This window comes from Scomber scombrus, chromosome 17 (assembly GCF_963691925.1).
Source record: "Scomber scombrus chromosome 17, fScoSco1.1, whole genome shotgun sequence".
Taxonomy (NCBI): Eukaryota; Metazoa; Chordata; class Actinopteri; order Scombriformes; family Scombridae; genus Scomber; species Scomber scombrus.
Window position 1 is genome coordinate 3,924,230 of NC_084986.1, and position 24,352 is coordinate 3,948,581.

Consider the following 24,352-nt stretch of genomic DNA (forward strand, 5'->3'; position numbering starts at 1 on the left):
GAAGGTTAATAAAATAGTCAAACACACAAAACAGGAAAACACACATCTGATAAATAATTTATTTCTTCCTTCAGGAGGGAAAAAATCTCCTCTCAAATCAGCCGGATTATATAACAACCACATCTAAAACATTACAAGAGTCCAGTTAAGAGAAAATACAGCAAGATTTTAAACTGGTCTAAAACCACTGAGATACAACGACAAGCAGATGGAAGTACATTAAACTCTTGAACCTTCTTATTATAGATATCAGAGCGATGAACCGGCCACATTCAACTAACTGAAGGCTGTTTAATCTGCTGAGGCTCCTGTTCCACACCACAATACAAAAAGATTAAGTAGATTCAGTTAATCTGCAATTAAATTTAAAGTTTTAGTGAAAGTTCAGTCAGGAAAACTATCTTTTCTGCATGTATAAACCACCTGATCACATCTAACCAATAGCACGGTGACACACCTTCATTGTCAGCCTATCATATTGCAGCTCTCCCTTTCTGCTTTAGTGCTTTATTGGTGTTTCCATATTTAACCCTCCTGTTGTTCTCGAGTCAAGGAAGGAAGAGAGGAAGAAGGAAAGAAGGGAGGGAGGGAGGAAGGAAGGAGGGAAGGAAAGAAGGAAGGATGGAAGGGAGGAAGGAAGGAAGAAGGAAGGAAGGAAGGAAGGGAGGAAGAAGGAAGGATGGGAGGGAGGAGGAAGGAGGGGAAGGGAGGAAGAAGGAAGGATGGAAGGGAGGAAGAAGGAAGGAAAGGAGGGAGGAAGGAGGAAGAAGGAAGGAAGGAAGGAAGGAAGGAAGGAAGGAAGAAGGAAAGAAGGAAGGAAGGAAGGAAGGAAGGAAGGAAGGAAGGAAGGAAAAAAAGGAGGGAGGAAAGAAGGAACAGTCAAACAGACGGGGTCAATTGACACGGAAGGACGACACAAAGGTTACGGTCAAGCATGATCCTTGAGGTCACAGTAAAGGCAGAACAATCATCTTAGCAGAGAGACATACTGTTTCTCTCTCCTTGAGACAGTGAAGGCAACTGTCCTCTGGTGTTTTTGGGAAGCTGGGAGTCACTTTGATAGTAGTGAAGCAGCATTGCTGTGGCACACTAAATCAGAGAATATGAATGTCTGACTCCTTAAACCTACAGATGGGTAAATGTGTTTCCTTGTTTGTAGAATAACGAACCAATAGGAAAATTCCTTTACTGTCGATCAGGGGGTATCAAACTCATTTTAGTTCTATGGACCACATACAGTCCAAGTGGGCCAGACCAGTAAAACCTACAAAAAATATATAATATGTATATTATAACTTTACTATAATAAACCATCTATTTACAAAACAGATGAGCAGCCTGAGATGTTTAGAGCAGTTTCAACAACATTATGTCTCAGTTTTTCAGATAATTTTGCACAGAAGCTGCTGATTGACAACATTTTGCACAATGTCCAATATATGAATGGTTGAAATAGAACCACAATATGTATTAACATATATATTAATAATAATAAATATGTATTTATTGTTTTCTCAGAGGATTGTATTCTGGTCAGGGTGGAAAACAAAACGTCTGAAGCAGCAAGTATATTGGAATTACTTTTCTGTAATTTTCAGTACTTTTCAAACTTATCCAGTGGGCCGGTTCGGACCCCTTGATGGTCCGGTTCTGGCCCACGTGCCACATGTTTGACACCCCTGCTGTAGATGCATTGAATATGACCATTCATGGGTGTAGAGTATTCGTGGTACTTTCAGTGAAGGCTTAAAGACGATCTACGGAGGACAGTTTCCTCAGAATCAAAACGGTCTATCTATTATAATACTTTGATTCTCCTCGGCCGAGCTTCAATAATCACTTTCATCATAAGACTTCCTGGACTCTTGAGCACTTTCTTCACTGATCACCAGTGCATCACTTCATCAAACTCATCCAACACAAGTCCAAGCACCAAAGACTTTTAACAATATCTAATAATTAATATAATCAACTCTTTTTGCTTCATTCACTTGTCTCTCCTGATTGAAATAGAGTCGTAATGGATCCACCATCCAACATTAAAAACATGTAACACCCAGTAAATAATGTTCCTCTAAATTTGTATTTTTATTACATTATTTAAAAATTCAGTTCAAATGGTTCAGGAAACAAATATAATCATAAATACGTCTATTCTTATTAACTCACTGTATTTATTTGTACGCATGTAAATACTACTGTTTCTGCTTCTTGGTAAAAAAAAAAAAAAAAATTCCTGTAATCTAATTAAAATATAATTACATGTTCACGGTTTGGCAACGCGTGTAGGAAACGCCAGAGAAGCTATTTATAAATCAGAATTTGAACAAAGAAACACAGAGAGAGAGAGAGTGAGAGAGAGAGAGAGAGAGAGAGAGAGAGAGAGAGAGAGAGAGAGAGGGGGGGAGAGAGAGAGAGAGAGAGGGGGGAGAGAGAGAGAGAGAGAGAGAGAGGGGGAGAGAGAGAGAGAGAGAGAGAGAGAGAGAGAGAGAGAGAGAGAGAGAGAGAGAGAGAGAGAGGGGGAGAGAGAGAGAGAGAGAGAGAGAGGAGAGAGAGAGAGAGAGAGAGAGAGAGAGAGAGAGAGAGAGAGAGAGAGAGAGAGAGGGGGGGGGGGAGAGAGAGAGAGAAAATAAACTGTTCAGTCCTTTTCATTCACCACTTAACACTGCAGTGTGTATTCCTCCCAGATAACACACACAAACACACACACACACACGCACACACATGCAATCACACACACACCTACACACACACATATGTCCCCTTAAATGATCCTTCCATCTTTTACCTTATTGGCTGTCAGGCTGCCAGCTTGCCTGTATATATGTGTGGGTGTGTGTGTGTAATTGTGTGTATGTGTAATTGTGTGTGTGTGTGTGTGTGTGTGTGTGTGTGTGTGTGTGTGTGTGTGTGTGTGTGTGTGTGTGTGCGTGCATGTGTGTGACCTCGGACACCTTGATGTCTCCCGTCAATTAAAATTCTGGTGGTAATTAAAGCATATCAGAAACGAGGGAATGCTGCAGACAAGGGCGAGAGACTAGGCATGGTAATTATGTTGGAGGAAGAGAGAGAGAGAGAGACGAGGGAGGTGGGGGCGGGTGTGTGTGTGTGTGTGTGTGTTTGTGTGTGTGTGTGTGTGTTGATGGGGGTGGGTGAAGCGTTTCTGAATGGGTTGATCTCTCATCACATTTTATCCTCTTACTGAGCTGATCTGCTGCAGTCTGATGTAGCGTGATCGATTACCGGTTGAATTTATGATTGATCGTCTATCGGTGGTCTGTGTGTAGACTTTGACCTTAACTTATTCTAATGAGGTTCAGATTAAACATAATTATTCATTATGTAAGCAATAATACACTCTGAAGCGTGCTGATATACAAGGTCTGCTTCACATTGTAACTTTTCCTCCTCTGAGTCCTTTAATGTCTCTATGGTTGTTGTTTTAAAGAAAGATTTAAACCATTTATATGAATTAAACTTGCTTGCTAAGCATTTTACAAGCATCTTTTTTTAATATATTTAAACTTTTAGTACTTGTTTATTTGTATATTTATTTTGTATATTTGTGTTGCAGTACCGCAGTTGGCCACTGGGACAAATTAGCAGCACGGCTGTGTGGTGGCGCCAAATCCAGCTACCTTAATACATCCATGATGATCATATTATTTTTTTAAATTTTAACTTGTGCAAGATAAACTAAATTAAACTAAACTAAATGTGGATACTTCGGGCCAGATGCATTTAAAAAGTGATCCATTAATTCAGCATTTCATTCCTATAAAACGGTCAGACTCGCAATAGACAGTTTTAATTTTTAAAGCATCAAAATCAGTGAAGAGGAACCAAAGATATTGTGTTTTTTTGTTGTGTTTTCCATTCATTCTTCTTTATACCAAAAACCTAGTGCCTACATTACCCATAATGCAACTCAACTTGATTCACTCAACTATACAGATACAAGTGTGTTATGCTAGTTGCAGTACCACATGTGGCCACCAGGAAAAATTAGCAGTACGACTGTGTGGCAGAGCCGAATCCATCTTAAAAGCTCCATGATGGGGACGCCTGGGGCCAGATGCAGGAAACTAATGATTTAATAAGTGATTAATTCAGTATTTAATACCTATAATACTGTCAGATAAATAGATCGTTTTTTTCTTAGAAGCATCAAAACCGGTGCAGCATGAACCAGAGATAATGTCTGTTCCATACATTCTTCGTTATTGCAAAAACCTGGTGCCTACATTACCCATGCTGCAGCTCAACTTGATTCACTCAATTATACAGAGACAAGTGTGTCATGCTGGTAGTGGCTGATGTAGCCTGGAGCTGCTAGCCTCCAGCAGAGATGAGGAGCGAGCTGCAGAGGTCGGCTAACCTCATTTGTTTCCATTTTCAAACTTGTAGTTTAAGCCCCAAATGACGCTGAGTCAAGTGACATCACTTGAGTCAATTATCAGTTATCAGATTTAACACAGTTTCCTTCAGAGCCTCAATAAGCTTTATTTAGCTCATCTCACATATGCAGTAGATCTCCATAACACCTGGAAATAAACTCTGATGTGTGAAAACTGTCGCATTTCTCTTTAAATCTGTCAATCATTGTGAAACTGAGCACATATTCAGCATATACTGAAACCTGTAAACCATCATCTGCAGTGATATGTCAATCATCACTGTTATTAAACGTCTGAAACATAATCAGTGATTTAGTTTTTAGTTCATTTACTGACAGACGTGCAAAAAGTGCATCACAATTATAGATGAGATGAAAGAAAACATGTTTTTAAATGTGATTTTCAAAATCTGAATACAAATGAAGTTTTTTTGTGTGCGTAGGCTTAATTTATACATCTGGAACCTGCAGTCCATTATGTTCATAGACCTGTGGGAGTGCCTTACTTCCTCTGTATGGACACCTGGAGTCCGTTATTGTCTCTTATACCGTGATCATATACTGAATGAACAAAGAGAGGCAGTGTTTAAATCCTCCTTTGTGTTTTTAAAGTGTGTCTGTTGTCAGTTTGACCCATGATTAGGTCAGTTTCACCACTCACTTAACTGCTGTCAAAGCCCGCGACGCATCAGCACTGTTGCTATGGTTACCCGCAGTTTAATTTATCTAGACCCCAAACTTAGTTTGACACCAACACCTGTCAGCTGTTATCAGAGAAAAAGGTCTATTCAGTGACTGCGGTGCACAGTCGACCACTAAATGAGTCATAAATCTAAAAGTTTTGTTTCTCAATTTCTATTAAAGAGTTTTTTTATTATTATTAATGGATACAGGCTGAATTACTGCTGGATTTAATTTGTGAAGAATTATTTACATTAAAAACGTACTTAAATAAAATCACATTAAAAAAAAGAAACAGTGAATATTGTGTGTCAAAGAAGAGAGTGATACAGGCGACAGGAATACCAGCTGCAGTATGATAATTACATCTAGGTATGTGTGGTTAGGTGGGATCATTGCCCCCGGCAACGCCACGCACAGACACTCATCACCGTGGCAACGCTTTAGCGCCAACATTGGTGGTGGTGTGTGGGGAGGGGGAATGTATAAGAGACTGGGTGGTGGCATTGAGGCAAGGGTGGGGGGAGGGGAAGGGGGGGCTTAATGTGGGCGACACAATGTTCACATCCTATACTAGCGGTTGCCATGGGAGACAGGCTGCATCCCTCCTGGTCTTCATACTGCAGCATCCGCACGGTGCTGTCGCCATGGTGACATCCTCCAGAGAGAGAGAGAGGGAGAGGGAGAGGGAGAGAGAGAGAGAGAGAGAGAGAGAGAGAGAGGGAAAGTGAAAGAGAGAGACAAAGAAAGGTAGGGGAAGGAGAAGGAAACAGGAAGGGGGGGGAGAGAGACTTTGAAGGCCCCCCCCCCCCCCCCCCCAACTCACTCAGTACCACAGGCAGCACTAACTGTGTCACTGCCTCAAGAAGTTATGAATCCCATGAGGTTGATGTGCAGAAATGTTGTGATTGGACGCTCAAAGCAGAAGGTTGAGTTTCACAAATGAGACAAATCGTCATGTTGAGGTTAAAGAAAGAAGCTGACGATACTTTAAAGGACGAGTTCACAATGTTTCATGTCTTAAAACAGTCAAGAGCCCAAATTACCACTGAAACCTGTTTTTCTTGCTGTAATCCTTCCTCCATTAAAATATCCCTTCACTTCTGTTTCTGCAAAGTTTTACTGATTTAAAGTCAGACGGACTTAAAAGATTATACGTTTAAAACGTGTGTTACATTGATTATTGCTGTTGTCAGCTGCCTTTAACCCATACATACTGTTCATTAAAACATATTTGAGAGCTATAAAATCACCCTATACATATTTCTTCTAGGTGGACTTTTCCTAATGTGACCCAGAATATACAAAAATGGAAATAAAATTGATCTTTTTTTAAATTTATATGCAGCTGATACCCTTTTTCATTGGATGCAAATGTCCAAATTTGACCTGTGTTTAATACAAAATTCAAAAATGACCATTCAAACATGTTGTTGTATCTTTCATATTCTATTAAAATGTTCTCCTGGACCATAAAATAGTGATTATAAATGTCTAGTTCAACCTGTTTGCTCTCTGACAGTTTCAATAAGGATGAATCAAACATTTATTAATGACTGACGGGGAATTTATGAATGTGACTTGGTGAAGAGACTCATTATGAATCAGAATATGAGGGTTAAAATTCACCGTTTCCCCACAAACAAATGACGCAAATCAAACATCTTTGGAGTCGTTTGGAAGAAGTATTTGTTCTCTTTTGATGGAGCTACGCTAACAGCTTCCAGCCTTCGTGCTAAAGCTGCACGAGCTGCACGACATGAGAGATGAAACCGATTGATCAGCTCTGAGAAAGATGCAAAAACATGTCAAAAAAAAGTTCTCAGGAAAGCTTCTCACACACGGTTAATGAATGTTTTAGAGTCTGAAGAATGAATCCTCCCAACTTGTAAAGTGTTATTAGCAGCTGAATGATATTTTGCAGATTCTCCGTCTCTGTTGTCTCTCTCTGGTTTTGTTGTTAAATCAGACGTTTGTGTACTGTACACTCCTGTGATCAGCTGATGATTAACTGATTAAATGATTCAGCCGTCGGTTCCCCAGAGAGGAACCATCACACAGCCAACTTCTCTCTCTCTCTCTGTGAGTCTCTACCTCCGTCTTTATCGTCTCCGTCACATTTCTCACTTCAGTAATTCGTCAGTGTTTATTATCAGAGACGATTAAAAAAAAGAAAAAAGAAAAATCCTGTGGTGAGATTGTTTTTCTCAGCTGCTGTTTCCAAAAGATTCAAGAACAAAACTAACAAAGAGAAGTCCTTAAAGTGCTCAGAGGGAATTTGACGATTGTTGATTTCGTGATAATTGGGCAGCTGATGAAGATCATGTGACGTGATCAAAAGCTCAACAGCAGCTACTTAATGTGTAAATGTGATAAGATTGTTTTTTCAAAGGAAAAACTGTTGATAAGTTACATTTTTGGGAAACTAACGAGGCTCAAACTGCATTTAAAGCCCGACAACATGAAAAACTTGTTGTGAAAACATAAATTATATGATAACGACTCATAAATATCAATAAAAAGCAGTGAAAGGCAGAATATACCATAAAAAACAGTGTATATCTATTAAAGGCTGGTTTATTTGAATGCACCAGTAGTTATTCATTTATAAACACATATGTTCATATTCTTAAACTTACTCAATTTACTTTTATTTGAAACACAATCAAAACACACATATTACACCTTAAACAGTGAGTCAGGTTAATGGTTAATGGTCCGGTAATGATTAAACTGAACTGGACCGGTATATTAACTCAGACCAGGTTCAGGTTAGGCTGAGTTTCAATTAAACCTTTTAAAAGAACACAGTAACTCATATTTAATACAGTGTTTAACTGTGTGCTTACTCGAGTCCCGATAACTCTTCATCAGAGCTGTCGCTGTGCTCAATCAATCAATCAATCAATCTTTATTTGTATAGCGCCAAATCACAACAAAGTCATCTCAAGGCACTTTACACATAGAGCAGGTTCTAAACCGTACTCTTCAGGTTTTAATTTTAAAGAGACCCAACATTCCCACATCAGCAAGCACTTAGCGACAATGGCAAGAAAAAACTCCCTTAATAGCAAATAGACTACTGCACCCGAGTCGTGCTTCAACATCGGTTTAGTACTGAAACATCACAGCAACTAGTGTCTGAAATACTTCTGATCAACACACAATCATTCCTCCATACAACATAGAGCAATAAAGGGTCTATTTTCATGCAGCGTGTGCTTGACATCGCTGTTTATAGGACGTTATCGTTCATAAGTGTGGACGCTCATATCGTTATCTTTACAGTTGTAGTTATTGTTCTTAGTGCGGACGGCCTTTTACATCTTATAATCATATCCAGATCCAACCTCTCACATATTTTGATTAGGACACACCGGTGTATAAGAAGCACCTCAGTTTTAAATGAAAAAATATTGTGTTAAAGGTGCATCTTATACACCGGTTTTTACAGTAAATGTAATTTCTGAGGTTGCTAGATTTTCGGGTTTTGGAAGGATTTGCATGTTTTGTTGTTCAGGTTTTAGATTTTTTGTTTTGTGGATTTAGACTTTGGACTTTGTTTTTCTTTAGTTTATATTTATTTATATTTGGGGGGTTTTCTGCTTTGTGTGGGTGAATTTTAGCTTTTGGATTTTGGGATAACAAATGTTTTTATGTTTGGTTTTGGGGGGGAGGGGGTTGTACTGTAGATTTTGAAGGTCTGTGTTTTTGTGTTTTCTTTCTGTTTGTTTGGCTTTTGGGGATTTAGCTTTTCAGATCTTTGTTTTTTCGGGGGGGGGTTTTTTGGTTCTCCCAAGTAGAGTCGACGTGAAGCAGCGGTTCACTGTCAGACTCTGCAGACTCTTCCAAAACAATCTCACATATGATCAAAACCAAAAAAACATCTTTAATACCAACAGTGGGGGTCACAGGTCACTACAACAAGATAATATATAATAAAAAATATATCATCATTATAGAGGAGGGAAGTAAAAGATTGTTTTCTTTTCTTGTCATCCCATTAACTTTGTATATAATCCTTTAAAAAATGGACATTAGCTCTCTATTATCATCTCTATAACGGTGTGATTTCTTTATTTTTATCATTTTTGTAGTGAATATTTGAGCTTTTTATTTTAGAGTTGGACTAGGTTTACTTCTGCAGAGGGTTTCTTTGCCCTTTGCGGCACCATCAGTCTGCTCTGCCAGCGATTTGCCATCCTGCCCTTCTCATTATCTCTTCTGTTACCTCAGGCGTCAAACCACCGCTGTCCTGAGCTGTGCAACCTCTACAGTATACGCCAACCCTCCCACACACACACACACACACACACACACACACACACACACACACACACACACACACACACACACACACACACACTGAAAGCAATACCGTGGAGATGCTGCTCCAAAATAACCTCGAAACATCTCAACCAGTGCTTTGATTTCATAATGGGTGTCTAAATCAGATTTTTCTGTTTTAGCTAAATAATGGAGAATGCTTTGATTTCTATCCTCCATTGCCTCATATTCACAGGCTTCAAATGATATATTTTTTTCTTTCTCCGAGTGAAAACCTTTGTGGTCCACTTTTATACCTCCATGCAGCACTCGCTTTGATGCATAGTCCAACAGTTTTTTGCAAAATTTAGAGTTTAAGAGAGAGTTTTCAATTTGTGCCGAATGTTCAGCAAGAAATAAAAAAAAAGATTCAGAAGCGAATGAAAACATCACATCTTCAAAAGAGAATAAATTCCCTTGATTGGCATGTAGCTGAAACAGAATAATCTCACTCTTCTTGCAGTTTTACCCCAGAAAAACTAAGATTTCACCATTGGACAGGAGCTGAAATGACTTCTGGAGAGAGACAGTTTTCCCTGCAGCGACCCCCTACGTTTGTTGGTAATTCACCATTTGGGAAAGTGACCGAGATCTGAAGCAGAACCCATCAGTCCGTCGGCGGGGGGGGTTGGACTGCAGGACGGACAGACAGAGAGCCATCGGTCGGTGTGACTCGGGGACTTCAGCCTGATTGGTTTTCTATCTGCGGCCCTGTGACAGAGCGGTGGAGCTACTGAGCTGGAGGCTGTGACCTACCGATCGAAGGAGCTCTGAAACCGTGACGTTTTACTTATTTATTGTTGGTACAATTCGGTTTCTGAGCCGCTGAGTGAGACGTTTGAAGGACCATATGCTTTGATTTCAGAAATAAAAAGACTGAGAAGTTTATTAGACGTTTTATATTTCAATTAGTTAATCTAAATGTTTAGTTATCCCTCTGTTTGTCCTCTCATTCAATTCAATTTAAATGAGGCCATTGACCATAATTTACAAGAATATGTGTAAAACCAGCTGTAATAAGTTGGGATGAGGTTAGCTAAAAAAAGGTCTAACAAAGAATTGGTGATAATTTATACTTTATGCTTAAAAACAGTCAAACCCGCCTTAAAATTAGATTCTTTACCAACACTACAGCTGTTCAAAAGCCTTATTTCAGACCTTGTTTTAACCGGTTGCAAATGTTTTAAACTTCATTGTAATCTTATCTGTATACCTGTATTCATGGTAATTGTCTTTGTAGATAAAATAAAGGTTAATAATAATAATCAGCATCATAATAATCATAGTAATAAAACCAGAGTTGCACCATCGACTAGAAAACAACAGGAGGGTTAAATGTCTCACTACATGATTATCTACTGTAAATACTGCTTCAGAAAAAGAAGTGATTGTAAGTCATATATGTATTACCTTTGCATCTAAAAATATCACATTTATTGTGTCAAAAAATATCAGAATAAGCCTTAAAATAATCTGTGTGTCACTGTCATATCTAAACTCTTTGTCAGGTTGTTCAAACTTCCGAAATCAAAGAAAAAGTACGAAATCAAATGAAATAAGACATGATCTTTTCGTCCTCAGTTTCAGATACAACTCCGCCTGCAAGGTCAGCTGTCCCTGTCACATAAAACTCTGTAAGAAAGATAAATCCGGGCTTTGGAAGATCAAATGTCAGTGAGACATTTCTGAGCTCTGTATTGAATTTATCGTCTCTTATTAAATCCCACTGAATGGAGCGGAGTTATTTGAAATGCCAGAGAAACTGCAACCGGGAAACTTAACAAGCTGATTAAAATGCAGCGAGACGCAACTTTGAAATTGAATTAATTTAAGTAGATTTTAATGGAAAATATTCCCAAGAATCCTTTTTTAAGAAACCAGAAATCTCAAAATCTGATGTTCTTGGCTGGAAAGGTAGCGGACTGTTCAACAATTAGAAAAACACACACTTTAACCCTCCTGTTATCCTCGAGTCAAGGAAGGAAGGGAGGAAGGAAAGGAGGAAGAAGGAAGGAAGGGAGGAAGAAGGAATGAAAGGAAGTAGGGTGGAAGGGAGGAAGGAAGGAAAGGACGGAGGGAGGAAGGAGGAAGGAATAGAGGAAGAAGGAAGGGAGGAAGGAAGGAGGGAAGGAAGGAAAGGAGGGAAGGAAAGAAAGGAGGGAGGGAGGAAGGAAAAAGGAAGGACAGAAGCAAGGAAGAAAGAGGGATGGAAGAAGGAAGGGAGGAAAGAGAGAGGAAAGAAAGAAAGAGAGAAGAAGGGAGGGAGGAAGGAACAGTCAAAACAGACGGGGTCAATTTGACCCGGGAGGACGACACGAAGGTTAAACTTGTGACAATGAACACCAAAGAATTCTAAAGCCTTAGATAGTCTTTCTCCTGATGCTGCTTTTAGCTTCACAAACATCCATTTTTTTCTGTGCCAACATGAGCGACCTACAGAGACTCTGACTCACCCCCCGACTGTAAATGTCAGCAGGACTGAGTAGGTGATGCAAACTTGACTAAACAATATATCAGCAGACTTCAGCAATGCTCCTCTAAGACTTACAAGAATCACATAATTATAAGACTTAACCATCCTGTCGTCCTCCCGGGTCAAATTGACCCCGTCTGTTTTGACTGTTCCTTCTTTCCTCCCTTCCTTCCTCCCTCCCTCCTACTATCGTTCTTTCCTTTCTCTCTTTCCTTCCTTCCTTCCTTCCTTCTGTCCTTCCCTTCTCCCTCCCTCCCTCCCTCCCTCTTTTCCTTCCTTCCTTCTCCCCTCCTCCCTCCCTCCTTTCTTTCCTTCTTCCTCCGTTCCATCCTTCCTTTCTCCCTCCCTTCCTTCCTTCTTCTCCCCTTTCCTTCCTTCGCTTTCTTTCCTTCTTCCTCCCTATTTTCCTTCCTTCTTCCTTCCTTCTTCCTCCCTTCCTTTCTTTCCTTCCTTCCTTCTTCCTCCCTCCTTTCTTTCCTTCTTCCTCCCTTCCTTCCTTTCTCCCTCCTTTCCTTCCTTCTTCCTCCCTTCCTTCCTTGACTCGAGGACAACAGGAGGGTTAAAGACTTTGCACACAAGTAAAGCAGCATCAAAAAGAGACAAAGCATCATTAGAGGAAAAGAAACCAAACAGCACCAGAATTAACATCTTCTGTATGAAATGACACAGCTGCACCTCCACTTATTTACTAAAATCCAAAAAAAAATAATCACCCACTTAGAGAAATACCTACAGAGACACTTGGACATTACTTTAGTTAATAATGTATAAAACATGTGGAGCGGTTGGTTCATACCTGCGGTGTCTGGCGTACTTCCCGCTGACGTGACCGCTGCCATCACAGCCTGGGGTTGGACAGCTGAGGATGAAACACACAGAGCAGAGCTTAACTAACAGTAACATTAACAGTAGTGCACGATGCAACAGATGAACCTGAACCCATCGTTAAAGTCTGGATGTGTGTTTTTCACTCATTGTTTCTTTAAAACACGACTTCAAAGACTGTTCTCTCAAGATAAATGACCATACTGTTTGTTACTGACTGTAGTAACTATGACAGGAGTGAAGGAAGAAATTAGGTGACGTTATAATTGAGTGACAAATTATGTGTAGGAAGGAGACCGAGGTGGATGGATGGATCATCACAAGAGATCACAGTTCCTTTACCTACAAGTAATGTGTGTGTATCGAAGCCTGATATGCTGTAGACCTCCGTTATTGTCCTGAAACTAGACTCAAACATCGGTCTCTAAACACTTTGCTCATTGAAGCTGAGGACAATCTCCCAAGTTTCATTGTTAAAACTGAGTAGAAACAACTAGACAATGAAAAAAACAAAAAACAATGACCCTGCATTTCAAAACTAATCCAAAGTCTTTAGGGTGAAGAATCAGGGTAGAGCTCAAGTGAGGGATGTAGGTTTCTTTTCTAGCAGCTATTATCGCCACCATTCAGGCAACTACCATGCATTAATCCCCAGACTTCAGTAGGTGGAGATTTCTGATTGTCTGGTATCACAAGATCCAAAAACTAATAGAAACGCATCAATGAGTCACATCGCTGCACTGGGTGACATCTTGCTTCATTGTGAAGAGTTTAGTCATGTTAGATTATTTAGAAAACAGCTCAAAAGACTAATAACAGCGATCATGTTTTGAGTCTCTGGAGAGTAGTTCTGTGTGAGGCAGAAGCTACTGAGCATGTGCAGAAACACTTCCCTGTTTAATGAGCTATATATCACAACTTCTTGACTTTGCAATACATTGTACATTTCTAGACTGTACTCAGCTCAGCACTAATCCAAAGTCTTTAGGGCGGCCCTTTGTACTGGTGGGAATGGTGAAGAATCAGGGGAGAGCTCAAGTGAGGGTTGTAGGTTTTTTAGCAGCTATTATCGCCACAGTTCAAGCAACTACTACCATGCATTAAGAAATCCCCAGACTTCAGTAAGTGGAGATTTCTGATTGTCTGATATCACAAGACTATCCAAAAACGATTAGAAACTGCTGCACTGGGTGACACGTTGCTTCATTATGAAGAGTTTAATCACGTTATATTGTTTAGGAACGGCTCAAAAGACTAATAACATGGGGTGTTTTCATTCTCCAGAGAGTAGTTCTGTGTAAGGCAAAAGCTACTGAACATGTGCAGGAAAACTGCTCTGTTAGCAGAGTTTCGTTAGCTTATTGTGCTACATAATACAACATCTTGAATTATACTACATTGTATATTTCTGCTCTGTACAAGAGTGTAACAATGTGGCTTATTGACATGTTTTTAATAGTTTTTGGACACTAACGGAGCTCTACAGCACAGAGGAATAAGATATGTCAGACTTTGAAAACACACACAATACTTATATACTTATAATAGATTAATTCATTGGTAGTTTTGGTCTTTCAATGGTATTTGTTGACAATAAGAAAAATAAAAAGTATAACCAGACTTAGAAAAAGTAGTGTGAAATTTCTAATAAGCTAATGAAACTGTCATGATTAGTTTTTTTCATTAGTTGACTTCCAGTTGCACATCAATCATCATCAGATACACACAAATACTTGTTAGTAGATCAGTTGATTGTTGCACATTTTCAGATTTGTTGACAAAAAGAAAAATATAGAAAATCACCAACATTATCAATTAACAGAGTAGTAACCACAATATTTCCTTAAACCTAACCAAAACAACCTTAACCATAGTGTTGTCACATCATAAAACGTAAGATTTCAAAAGTGATTTGAAGAGATTTCACAGACAAATGATGTCTTCCTGCCAACGAGGTGTTTTGTTATTTAATGTTAAAGACTTATTAGCTGGATACTGATTTAGTGAGAAGTTCGTGCCCCTGACAGTTGCTCAGTAAACATCGCCTTCAGTCTTGTTCTATTGTTGTTGGTGTAGTGGCAAACTTATAATAAAACGACCTGAAAATGCTGAGGATAGAGGATGAACTTTCAACATTACTTCTAAATGTGTTTGGCCTTAATTTAGAGAAGATAAACACGTCTCACGCAGCAGCAGCTTGAAGTATTTTTGTCTTGATGTGTTTTTCGTGGCTGCAGTCGGCAGCTCAACTCTCCCGAGCTCTGAGTCATTCTGCTGCAGCTTTCAAGCTGCTCTGCCCTGAAGACGCACAGACCGCCGGCCAACGCACACCGCCTGGCTCCAGGGAATCCACGCCCGCGACCTCTGACCCCCACAGCGCAGAGCTCCACCCACCCTCCACCCATCATCACCTCATCCACCTGATCTATATACTCCTTCACTGCAGGCCGAAACACAAAAGACAGAGAGGCTGTAACATCACGAGTGCAGGCAGCAAGAGGAGGAGAGCTGAAGGGGTGGAGGGAGAAGAGGAGGATGAGGAAGAAGAGGGAGAGGGAAAGAGAGAGGAGAAGGAAGCAAAGAGGAGGAATAGAAAGGGAAAAGGTGGTGGGAGACTGGAAGAAAAGTAGAAAGAGAGAGGAGAGAGGAGGAAGAAAAAGCATGTGGATGTAAAGGGAGCTGTAAAGAAGTAGAGGGAAAGAGAGAGGAGAAGGAAGAAGAGGGGAAAGAAGAAGAGGAGAATAAGAGGGGAAAGGTGGTATGAAACACGGAAAATAAGTAGAAAGGAGGAGGAAATGGAGGAAGGTGGGTAAGAGCAGGCTAAGGAGGGATGAAGTGGTGGAAGAAAAGTATGAAGTGGTGGAGGAAGAAGAGGATGATGTCGAAGGAGAGGGGAGGGAAGAGAGGAGAAGGAAAAAGAGAGGAGGAATAGGAAGGGAAAGGGTGGTGGAACACTGGAAGAAAAGTAGAAAGAGAGGAGGAAGAAAAAGATCATGTGGGTGAAAAGGGAACTGTAAAGAAGTAGAGGGAAAGAGAGAGAGGAGAAGGAAGAAGAGGAGAATAAGAGGGGGAAAGGTGGTTTGAACAATGTAAGAAAAGTAGAAAGAGGGAGAGGAGGAGGAAATGGAGGAAGGTGGGTAAGAGCAGGCTAAGGAGGAAGATGCAGGCATGAAGTGGTGGAAGAAGAGGAGTATGAAGGGGTGGAGGAAGAAGAGGGTGATGTGGAAGAAGAGGGAGAGGGAAAAGAAGTACAGGAAAAGTGGAAGAAGGAGAAGGAAGAAAAGAAGGAATAGGAAGGGAAAAGGTGGTGAAAGGCTGTAAGAAAAATAGAAAGAGGGAGAGGAGGAGGTGGAGGACGATGGGTAAGAAAGGGATGAGGAGGAAGAAGCAGGGATGGAAGTGGGGGAAGAAAAAGAGTAGGAATATGAAGGGATGGAGGAAGAAGAGGAGGATGTGGGAGCGAGAGGGAAAGTAGAAGTGGAGGAGAAAGAAGAAGAGGAGGAACAGGTGGGGAAAAGGTGGTGGAAGACTACAAGAAAAGTAGTAAGAGATGCGGGGAAAGGAGGAGGAATCAGGGATGAAGTGGGGGAAGAAAAAGAGGTAAGAAGAAGAAGAGGACATGGAAGAAGAAGGAGCTGTAAAAGAGGTGGAAGGGAAGGAGAAGGAAGCGGTGGAAAAGGTGGTGAAAGACTAAGAAATGTAAAGAAAGAGAAATTAGAGAGGAGGAGGAATCAGGATTGAAGTGGGGGAAGAAAAAGAGGAGGAGGCGACAGGATGAAGAGGAGGTTTGTTCAAGGTGAGGCGGCTCAGCAGAGACTGATAGTGTTGCCTTACTGATCTCAGGTCTGTGTGTGTGTGTGTGTGTGTGTGTGTGTGTGTGTGTGTGTGTGTGTGTGTGTGTGTGTGTGTGTGTGTGTGTGTGTTTGTGTGTGTGTGTGTGTGTGTGTGTGTGTACTTTTACACAATTATTTGACTTTTCCTAAAACTTTAATCTACTTTTTCCTCCGTGGTGAGACACTTTCATTTGTTTCCAAAGCAACCGAATCATTGTGTTTCTTTCATGATGTTTCGGGGGGGTTTTATTTTCTTAATTTCAGCGCAGGGATCCGTATCACTTACTGATGTCAACATCCTGACTCACACAAGAGAAAGAAAAGCAGAGAGGAGCTCAGTTATCTCAACACATCAACACAAAAAGAGGATTTTTTTTAAACCTTTGTTGTTGGGTCTGGTTAAATAGGTTGGTTTTCTGTCTTGGTGCAATTTAATCGGGAAGATCTGAACACATCGTACCAGAGTTATTATAGTTAAAACGTCAAATAAGACTAAAACTAAAACTAGAACTAGCAGTGAAAAAATGAATAAGTTAACTGAAATAAAAATAAAACAAAACTAACTAACACTAAACTCGACCGCAGATAAAATCAGCTTCATTTTTCACTGTATTTTGTTCAGTTTGACTTCTTGAGATAACAGGCTGCTTCCAGTAGGTGGCAGCAGAGCGGACGTCGGCTGCCGCGTAACGCACAATAAGAAGAAGAAGCTTAACGTGCAATTTATCCTGCATGACGTTCCACACAGAAATCATCAAAGCCAAAAATGGGAATATTTAGACTTGATGAAGAGTGATGGGAACACAATCACTTGTTAAACTCACTAAAACTAAACCGAAATAAAAAAGCAAACTGAAAAACTAAATGAAAATAAAAAATTATGAACATTTCAAAACTATAATAACCCTGATTCGTACTTGGACCAAAAGAACTGCACACAGACCCTTAAGAGCAGGGGTGTCAAACTAATTTTAGTTCAAGGGCCGCATACAGCCCAATTTGATTTCAAGTGGGCAACAAAAGTAAAACCATTTCATAACAACCTATAAATAATACCAAAAATATTTATAATATTTAATATACTTTACAATAATAAACCATCTATTTACAAAACAGTTGAACAGCCTGAGATGTCTGAAGAAAAACGAATGAAATCTCAATAATATTATGTCTCAGTCTTATTCAGATTATTTTGCACAGAAGCTGCCGATTGATGTTTAATATATGAATGTTTTAAATATAACCACAATATGTTGTCATTGGGGTTTCTTCAGAGAATTTCAGAAAAAATCATACTTTGTTATTCAGTGGTTTGTATGTTTGGCTTTACAGGAAGTCGTCTCTGTCCAGTAATAATCAAATTCTGGATCAGTTTGTTTGTGATGGGAACGAGTACAACGCTGAAAGTTTAAAGGTGCAGTGTGCAGAATTTAGTGACCAGACAGAAACCTTGCAGAAATGGATTATAATATTCATTAGTTCTGTTTGTCTTCTGTCTGGCTCTGTTTATTGCAAACAAATAACAAACCGCTAAACAACAGAAGTCTGTATTTGATGCAGCTCCAAAATAACAATGATGTGCAACTGAAAGTCAACTAATGAAAAAAACTCATCATGACAGTTTATTTGCTTATTAGAAACTTTACACTACTTTTTCTAAGTCTTGTGATACTCGTTATATTTTTCTTATTGTCAACAAAAACCATTGAAAGACCAAAACTACCAATGAATTAATCTATTATATATTATATATATCTATCTAAAGTCTGATCTATCTTATTCTTCTGTGCCGTAAACCTCCTTTGTTGTCCAAAAACTATTAAAAACACCAAACCAGTCAAACCTCTGTACTGGGTGACATGTTCCTTTATTTCCATGAACACACACTTTAGTTTAGACACCCATTGTATATTCATCCGCTGCTTAAAATAGTCCCTAATAAATGCACCATTTCCTCCTGTTTGTGCAGCTGTTAAGGATAATTACTCAGCTTTTTTTTTTTGACTAACTCTACATATTTGTGACCTGTTTTCTAAAAGGTTTAAACCAGGTGGGACTGCACCACTTTGAGAGGGAAGGAGGAGAAGGAGCGACTCCTTTTCTCCCCTTCTGTCGACTTGGCTGCTACATTATCAAGGTGCCTCAGCTCTGTCAGCTTCAGGCTGCAACCAGACACACCAACCAACCAGCACCACCTCTGGGATTTTGGACCAGGACTAGCCCCAATCCCTGAAGTTAAAAGTTAAAATTCAAAGCTGTGGTGCAGCAGAAAATGCAGCTCTGATTCCCGCTGAGCCGGAACAGATGATGAGTTTTAATATCACGCCACATGCTTTTTTTTTTTCTCCCTTTTTCCCACCACATCACAACACAATGAGAAATTAATTTATGTGTTTATCCCTGCAGATTAGTCAGATTAGTCCACAACTGTGATGAAAATATGAAATTGCTCGAGACACGCTTACAGTATTTATAAGTATTTGCAGTCATTTCTACTTCAAAGCGTCTCCATCCGTGTCTGGCCCTGTTTCACCAGCAGATCCATCAGATTCAAATTCAGGGTGAATCATTCAGGATTTTTTTTCTGCTGCTCTGCTCCGGAGCTCACACAGCTCCAACAGGACATGTTGTTTACAGTAAAGCGCTGACCTGGATCAAACCGGGTTCAACCATAATCTGCTGCACACACCAATATTTGTCAGTTTTACTAAATGAGATTAAGTGAAGCAGAAATATCACCTTTTCTCTCACACACACAGGTAGCGGTGATATTCAACGTTTACTGCTTTCTGTCTCCAGTAATCTAAAACATTTTTTATAGAAAGGCATCAAAATGTAATAATTTATGAGTCAAACTGTTAAATGTTCATGTGATACTCAACACTTAAAAGGGTCATCAAAACTGCCCAAAAAAATCATCGGCCACCCTCTCCTTCCCCTGGCACGCAGCATCTTGAAATATAGCAGACACCCAGGACACCATGTGTTTGAGCTGCTGCCCTCTAGCAGGAGATTCAGGGCTTTAAAATCACACACAAACAGACTGAGAGACAGTTTTTTTAACGGGGCAATAACAATACTAAATGTAATCATCTGACATGACTCATCTCTATTGTACTTTTATATTTATTTTAATTTATATGTGATTCATTGAACTTGCTTGTTTGCACCGGAGGGGACAGTAGTCCAATTTCGTTGTACTATTGTACTTGGTATGATTGTGCAATGACACAATCTTTATCTTATCTTATATTAGCATGATATTGATGTAATAACGTCACAGATTTCTCATAATTACATCTGTTTTTGTGCTTTTTCTTTAAACTCAGCTCTCTCTTCATTTCAAAAAATCTGTTATGTAAATCCATTTATTAATCTCTCCCTCCATTTTACACTCACTCACAAGGCAATGCACGGTTTAGAGAAGAATATTATTGCCTCAAACTTTAAAAACACCCAAATGTGCACTGGAGGACTTTGTCAAACAGAACTACTTCATCTGCAAAACACTTCAACTTTTAAACGGGACAATCGTCAGCTGTCCAAGACATAAAAGACAAACAAAGCAACAGGGATTAAATGAGGTAAAGCCCGACACTCAAGCACAGTTGGGCAATAACCCATAAAGTTACAGTAATGTATTGTTTTAGTAACATGTAGATTAAGGGATTAGAAATCAAATCCACATTAATTTACTCTGAATGGTAATGTTACAACACAGTGGTACAACATGCAATCGTGTCGTCCTCCCGGGTCAACTTGACCGCGTCTGTTTTGACTGTTCCTTCTTTCCTCCCTTCCCTCCTTCCGTCTGTCCTTCCTCCCTCCCTCTTTTTCTCTTTCTTTACTTCTTCTGTCTTTCCTCCCTTCCTTCTTTCCTTCCTCCATCCCCCTTTTTTCCTTGCTTCCTTCCTTCCTTTCTTTCTTCCCTTCATCCTTCTCTCTTTCTTTCCTCTCCCCTACCTTCCTCCCTTCCTTCTTTCCTCTGTCCTTCCTTCCTCCCTTCCTCTATTCTTCTTTCCTTCCTTCCTCCCTTCCTCTTTTCCTTTCTCCCTCGGGAGAAAAGAAGGAAGGAAGGTCCTTCCTTCTTTCCTCCGCCCTTCTTTCATTCCTCCCTTCTTTCCTTTCCTCCCTTCCTTCCTCCCTCCCTCCCTCCTTTCCTTCCTTCCTCCCTTCCTCCCTTCCTTCCTTCCTCCCTCCTTTCCTTTCTTCTTCCTCCCTTCCATTCTCCCTTCTTCCTCCCTTCCTTCCTACCTCCTTTCCTTTCTTCTTCCTCCCTTCCATTCTCCCTTCTTCCTCCCTTCCTTCCTTGACTCGAGGACAACAGGGGGGTTAATAAAATGTCTCCCAATATTAATTTCTTTAATGAATTGAAGGTGTAGCCATAATAAATAATAATAGTGCAATATAACGATGGGCAGAGGTTTACCTACCTGAATAACTCCTGTGTTACAGCTTCCGCGGCGGCTTCAGAAAAAGACAGAACAAAAAGAAATAATGTTATAACTTAAACAGTCTGCAGTTTATCAACAATAATTAACAAATCTATTGTATGTGGGCTTTAAATTAAGATTAATTCATTGTCAAAGTCAAAAAATAAAAAACAGTTAAATGATTTACTAAAGTGTTTAAGATGCTTTGCAGTATGCATGAGTTTAAATATTTTATATGTGATTTAGATTACAATTCTCATACTGTGATATATCTATCAAATATTTTATTATATAGTGTTAATATCCAATGGGGGAAGACTAGTATCGGATTGCTCTGGTTTTATTATCAACACTAAGCTATTAAAGCACAAGTGAAGGAATCAGCATTAATAATAGATACAGATGTACGTCGTTTGCCCAAAGACAGTTTGCTGATTAAGAAAATAATATTATAGAAGATTAAGAAGAAACAGCCAAAAATCACCAACAAAGTTTTTCTTCCTTCATTTATTGAACAGCTGTTCTTTTGTTTTCAATGTTGGGATATTTTTATTCGACTGAAACCCAAAATTTTACCTCTTACCACCCACTTATCTTTTTTAAACAATGTGGCTAGATTTGTAGGCTGTGTCAAAAAGTTTGTCTCAATAAATACTTGTTGGTTTTTTAAATGACACAATTCGCCACTTTATTCTCTTGGTTATCACTTGTATACAATAATTTACTTTAAAATATGATAGTTTTAAGCCTGTGGTATAATACTTTAACATTTCCCATTGCTGTTACAACTCTGAGCAGTTGTAAGAGCGGCTGCCGTCATACCTCGGACTCCTTTGGATCGTGTTCGATGGCGTTTTTCAACCGCATTCACCTCCATCTGGAGAGGAAATACAACACAAATCAACACAATGAAACTATAAACAGCTGAAATTATAATCTTTGTTCATAATTTTATAAACCTTGCAAATGTCCCGAAACCCTTATCAACCGCCTAGCAACCACCCTGAACCCCATAAAAACCACAGAGTAACACCTTAGGAACTATCTGCTGCTTAGCAACCACCTACCGAAGCCCTCATAGCAACCATGTAAACAGGCTAAGTGGCAGCTAATATGTATGTTCCTTTTCAAACTTCTCCTAGGTTTCTACTTTTTGATCATTGGTGTTAGTTTTCTTCTGGCACAACAGTTTTTGGAAGTGATGCAAATTATATTAAAAAAGCTCCAGTAGTTGATGGTGACGTTGTACCTGGTCGGAGCTCGGTGTGGCACCACCTCGAGCTGCTGCAGGCCTCGTAGCTGAAGAGTCTTTATTGCGAGAACACTTTCAGAAGTTTTCTTCCAGACTCATGATCTGCAAAAAAACAAACACAGAAAAAGTTTCAGTTCTGCTGGATATTAAAGCAAGCTTTCTGTTTTTATATATCAAACCTGCAGAAAAACACGACTGACTTCAGATTCACAGACAGTTTCAATGTCACAAGGCAAAGACAGCAAATCCCATAAAATCTCTCTGCTTATAATAAAACAGATATGCAGTTAACCGGGTTGCTCTGAGACTTAAAAGCAGCTGAAGTTTCCTTTAACAGGGCACTGAAAGAGTTTTATAGTAGTTGTGCACATCTGGACTAAAAAAGCAGGTGTTGGACCAAATAATTAAATCTGTAACAGCAGCCACACACTGTAGCTCCCAATGCAGGTATAATTTAATTTAAATAGGATATCATATCTTAAATACACAAAGACCCAGGTCACTTGACAGTCACATGATGTATGAATCCCACTCTATATTTACAGGTGTACAGATAAGTGTAATTAAATGTATATACGTGTCCAAAGATCCATAGACATATAGATGGGACCACGAGAGCACGATAGCAAAACATCGGGCCACATTTTAACCTCCTGCAACCCTGCGTCCTCATATGGGGACATTACATTTTGGGTTTGCTGGACCTTATACTTCATTCTGCTTAAGTTTGACCTGTTGTCCTCATTTGTACACACGTTTTTGTGCCACCTAGTGGTCAGTAAAGTACAATACAGTGTAAAAATCTGTGTAAAAATTAGATGGCAGCCAAAAACAACAAGCTACGACACTACTAATCAAGACATTTGAGGACATTGAGACTTTATTATCATTGGTGTAAATGTAAGGAAATAAATAGTTATATACACTGGTGAATTAATTGTGTTACACAGTAAAATAAACTCATTGTGCCCCAAATAAGGACATTGTTTATTTAAAAACTACCCTTAGTTTTTGTACTTATCAGGTCCCAAACATCTAGGAGACATTAATAATGCACACCAAACAAAAGCTTGGGGAGGTTAAAAAAAGAGGTGTTTCTATATTCTAAAAATATCTATATTCTAAAAAAGTATTATATTTAAGATGGTGATTACACATGCTGTCTTTAGTCTGAAGAAAAGCAGAAGGCTCGAAACATCACTTATAATCTCCTTTTACATTATACCTGCATAGAAAGCTACAGTGTGCAGACTTTTTTCTGGCCTCGGAACCTGCACAGCTGTTACGACTTCATTTTTTTTTTTGTCTCCATTTAAATGTATAATTTTTTCTAATGACATTCTGACACTTGCCAAATACCAGCTACACATTTCTAATGATATTTACAAATGTGACATTTCAGTCAGTCAGTTCGGTGGTTCTCCAGAGAGAGAGATTTGACAGCTTCACCTTTCAGTCACCCCACAGTAAAGCCTGCAAATGACCCATAATTACACCGATACACACGCCGTAGATGAAAGAAGCCTTTTGCAGAATTTATTATATTTATTCTAACACTAGAAGGATATAGTTTCTTAAAAGACATTTTCATACTGCACTAGATATGAACTTGAGAGCAGAGTGAACTACAATCATCAATTAGCAGAACTGTGGGGGTTTTTCTCTTTCTGATTAAGCAGAAACCAACTGTTCAGACACAGTGAGCACAGCACATTATTACTGTTAATATGCTTTTTCATCTCAACGTTTTCCCCTCAGAATTTCATTTTATGGTTTTTAAAGCAGTGAATACGCCAGCAGCTGATGTCATTTCCAATATGAACAACAAGACGTAACATGGACACAAAGAAACACCGAGTTATTAGACCTTCCAGGACTCATTTTATGCATAGAGAACGTTAATGTGCCAGATGAAGCTTCTCAAGTCTTGGATGGACATGAAACTTTACCCGTTGCATTATTAGTACTTTCAAATCTATATTTACAGAGGAAAAAATAATAGGTGCTTCTGTCAAATGTGATGCAACACTAAAAAAACACTAATTCAGCCCTAATGTCACTGCAATGCAAAGCTGCATAAGTTCTCCTGTCAGGTGGAAACCTTGTAACTCCATAGTTTGTTTTGGACATATT

The 24,352-nt window shown here is 39.4% G+C and overlaps 1 protein-coding gene across 1 annotated transcript in view; it reads right to left on the reverse strand.

Annotated features, from left to right (window-relative positions):
• The window catches only part of myt1la (myelin transcription factor 1-like, a), a 72,837-nt gene extending 50,993 nt beyond the window's left edge, over positions 1–21,844 (reverse strand). The window contains exons 1-3 of the mRNA XM_062437764.1: positions 21,790–21,844; positions 14,952–15,141; positions 12,673–12,735 (exon numbers count right to left, since the gene is read on the reverse strand). Of these exons, the coding sequence (XP_062293748.1) occupies positions 12,673–12,735; positions 14,952–15,141; positions 21,790–21,844 (308 nt within the window). The remainder of the gene's footprint in view (positions 1–12,672; positions 12,736–14,951; positions 15,142–21,789) is intronic.
• Positions 21,845–24,352: the final 2,508 nt, after the last annotated feature.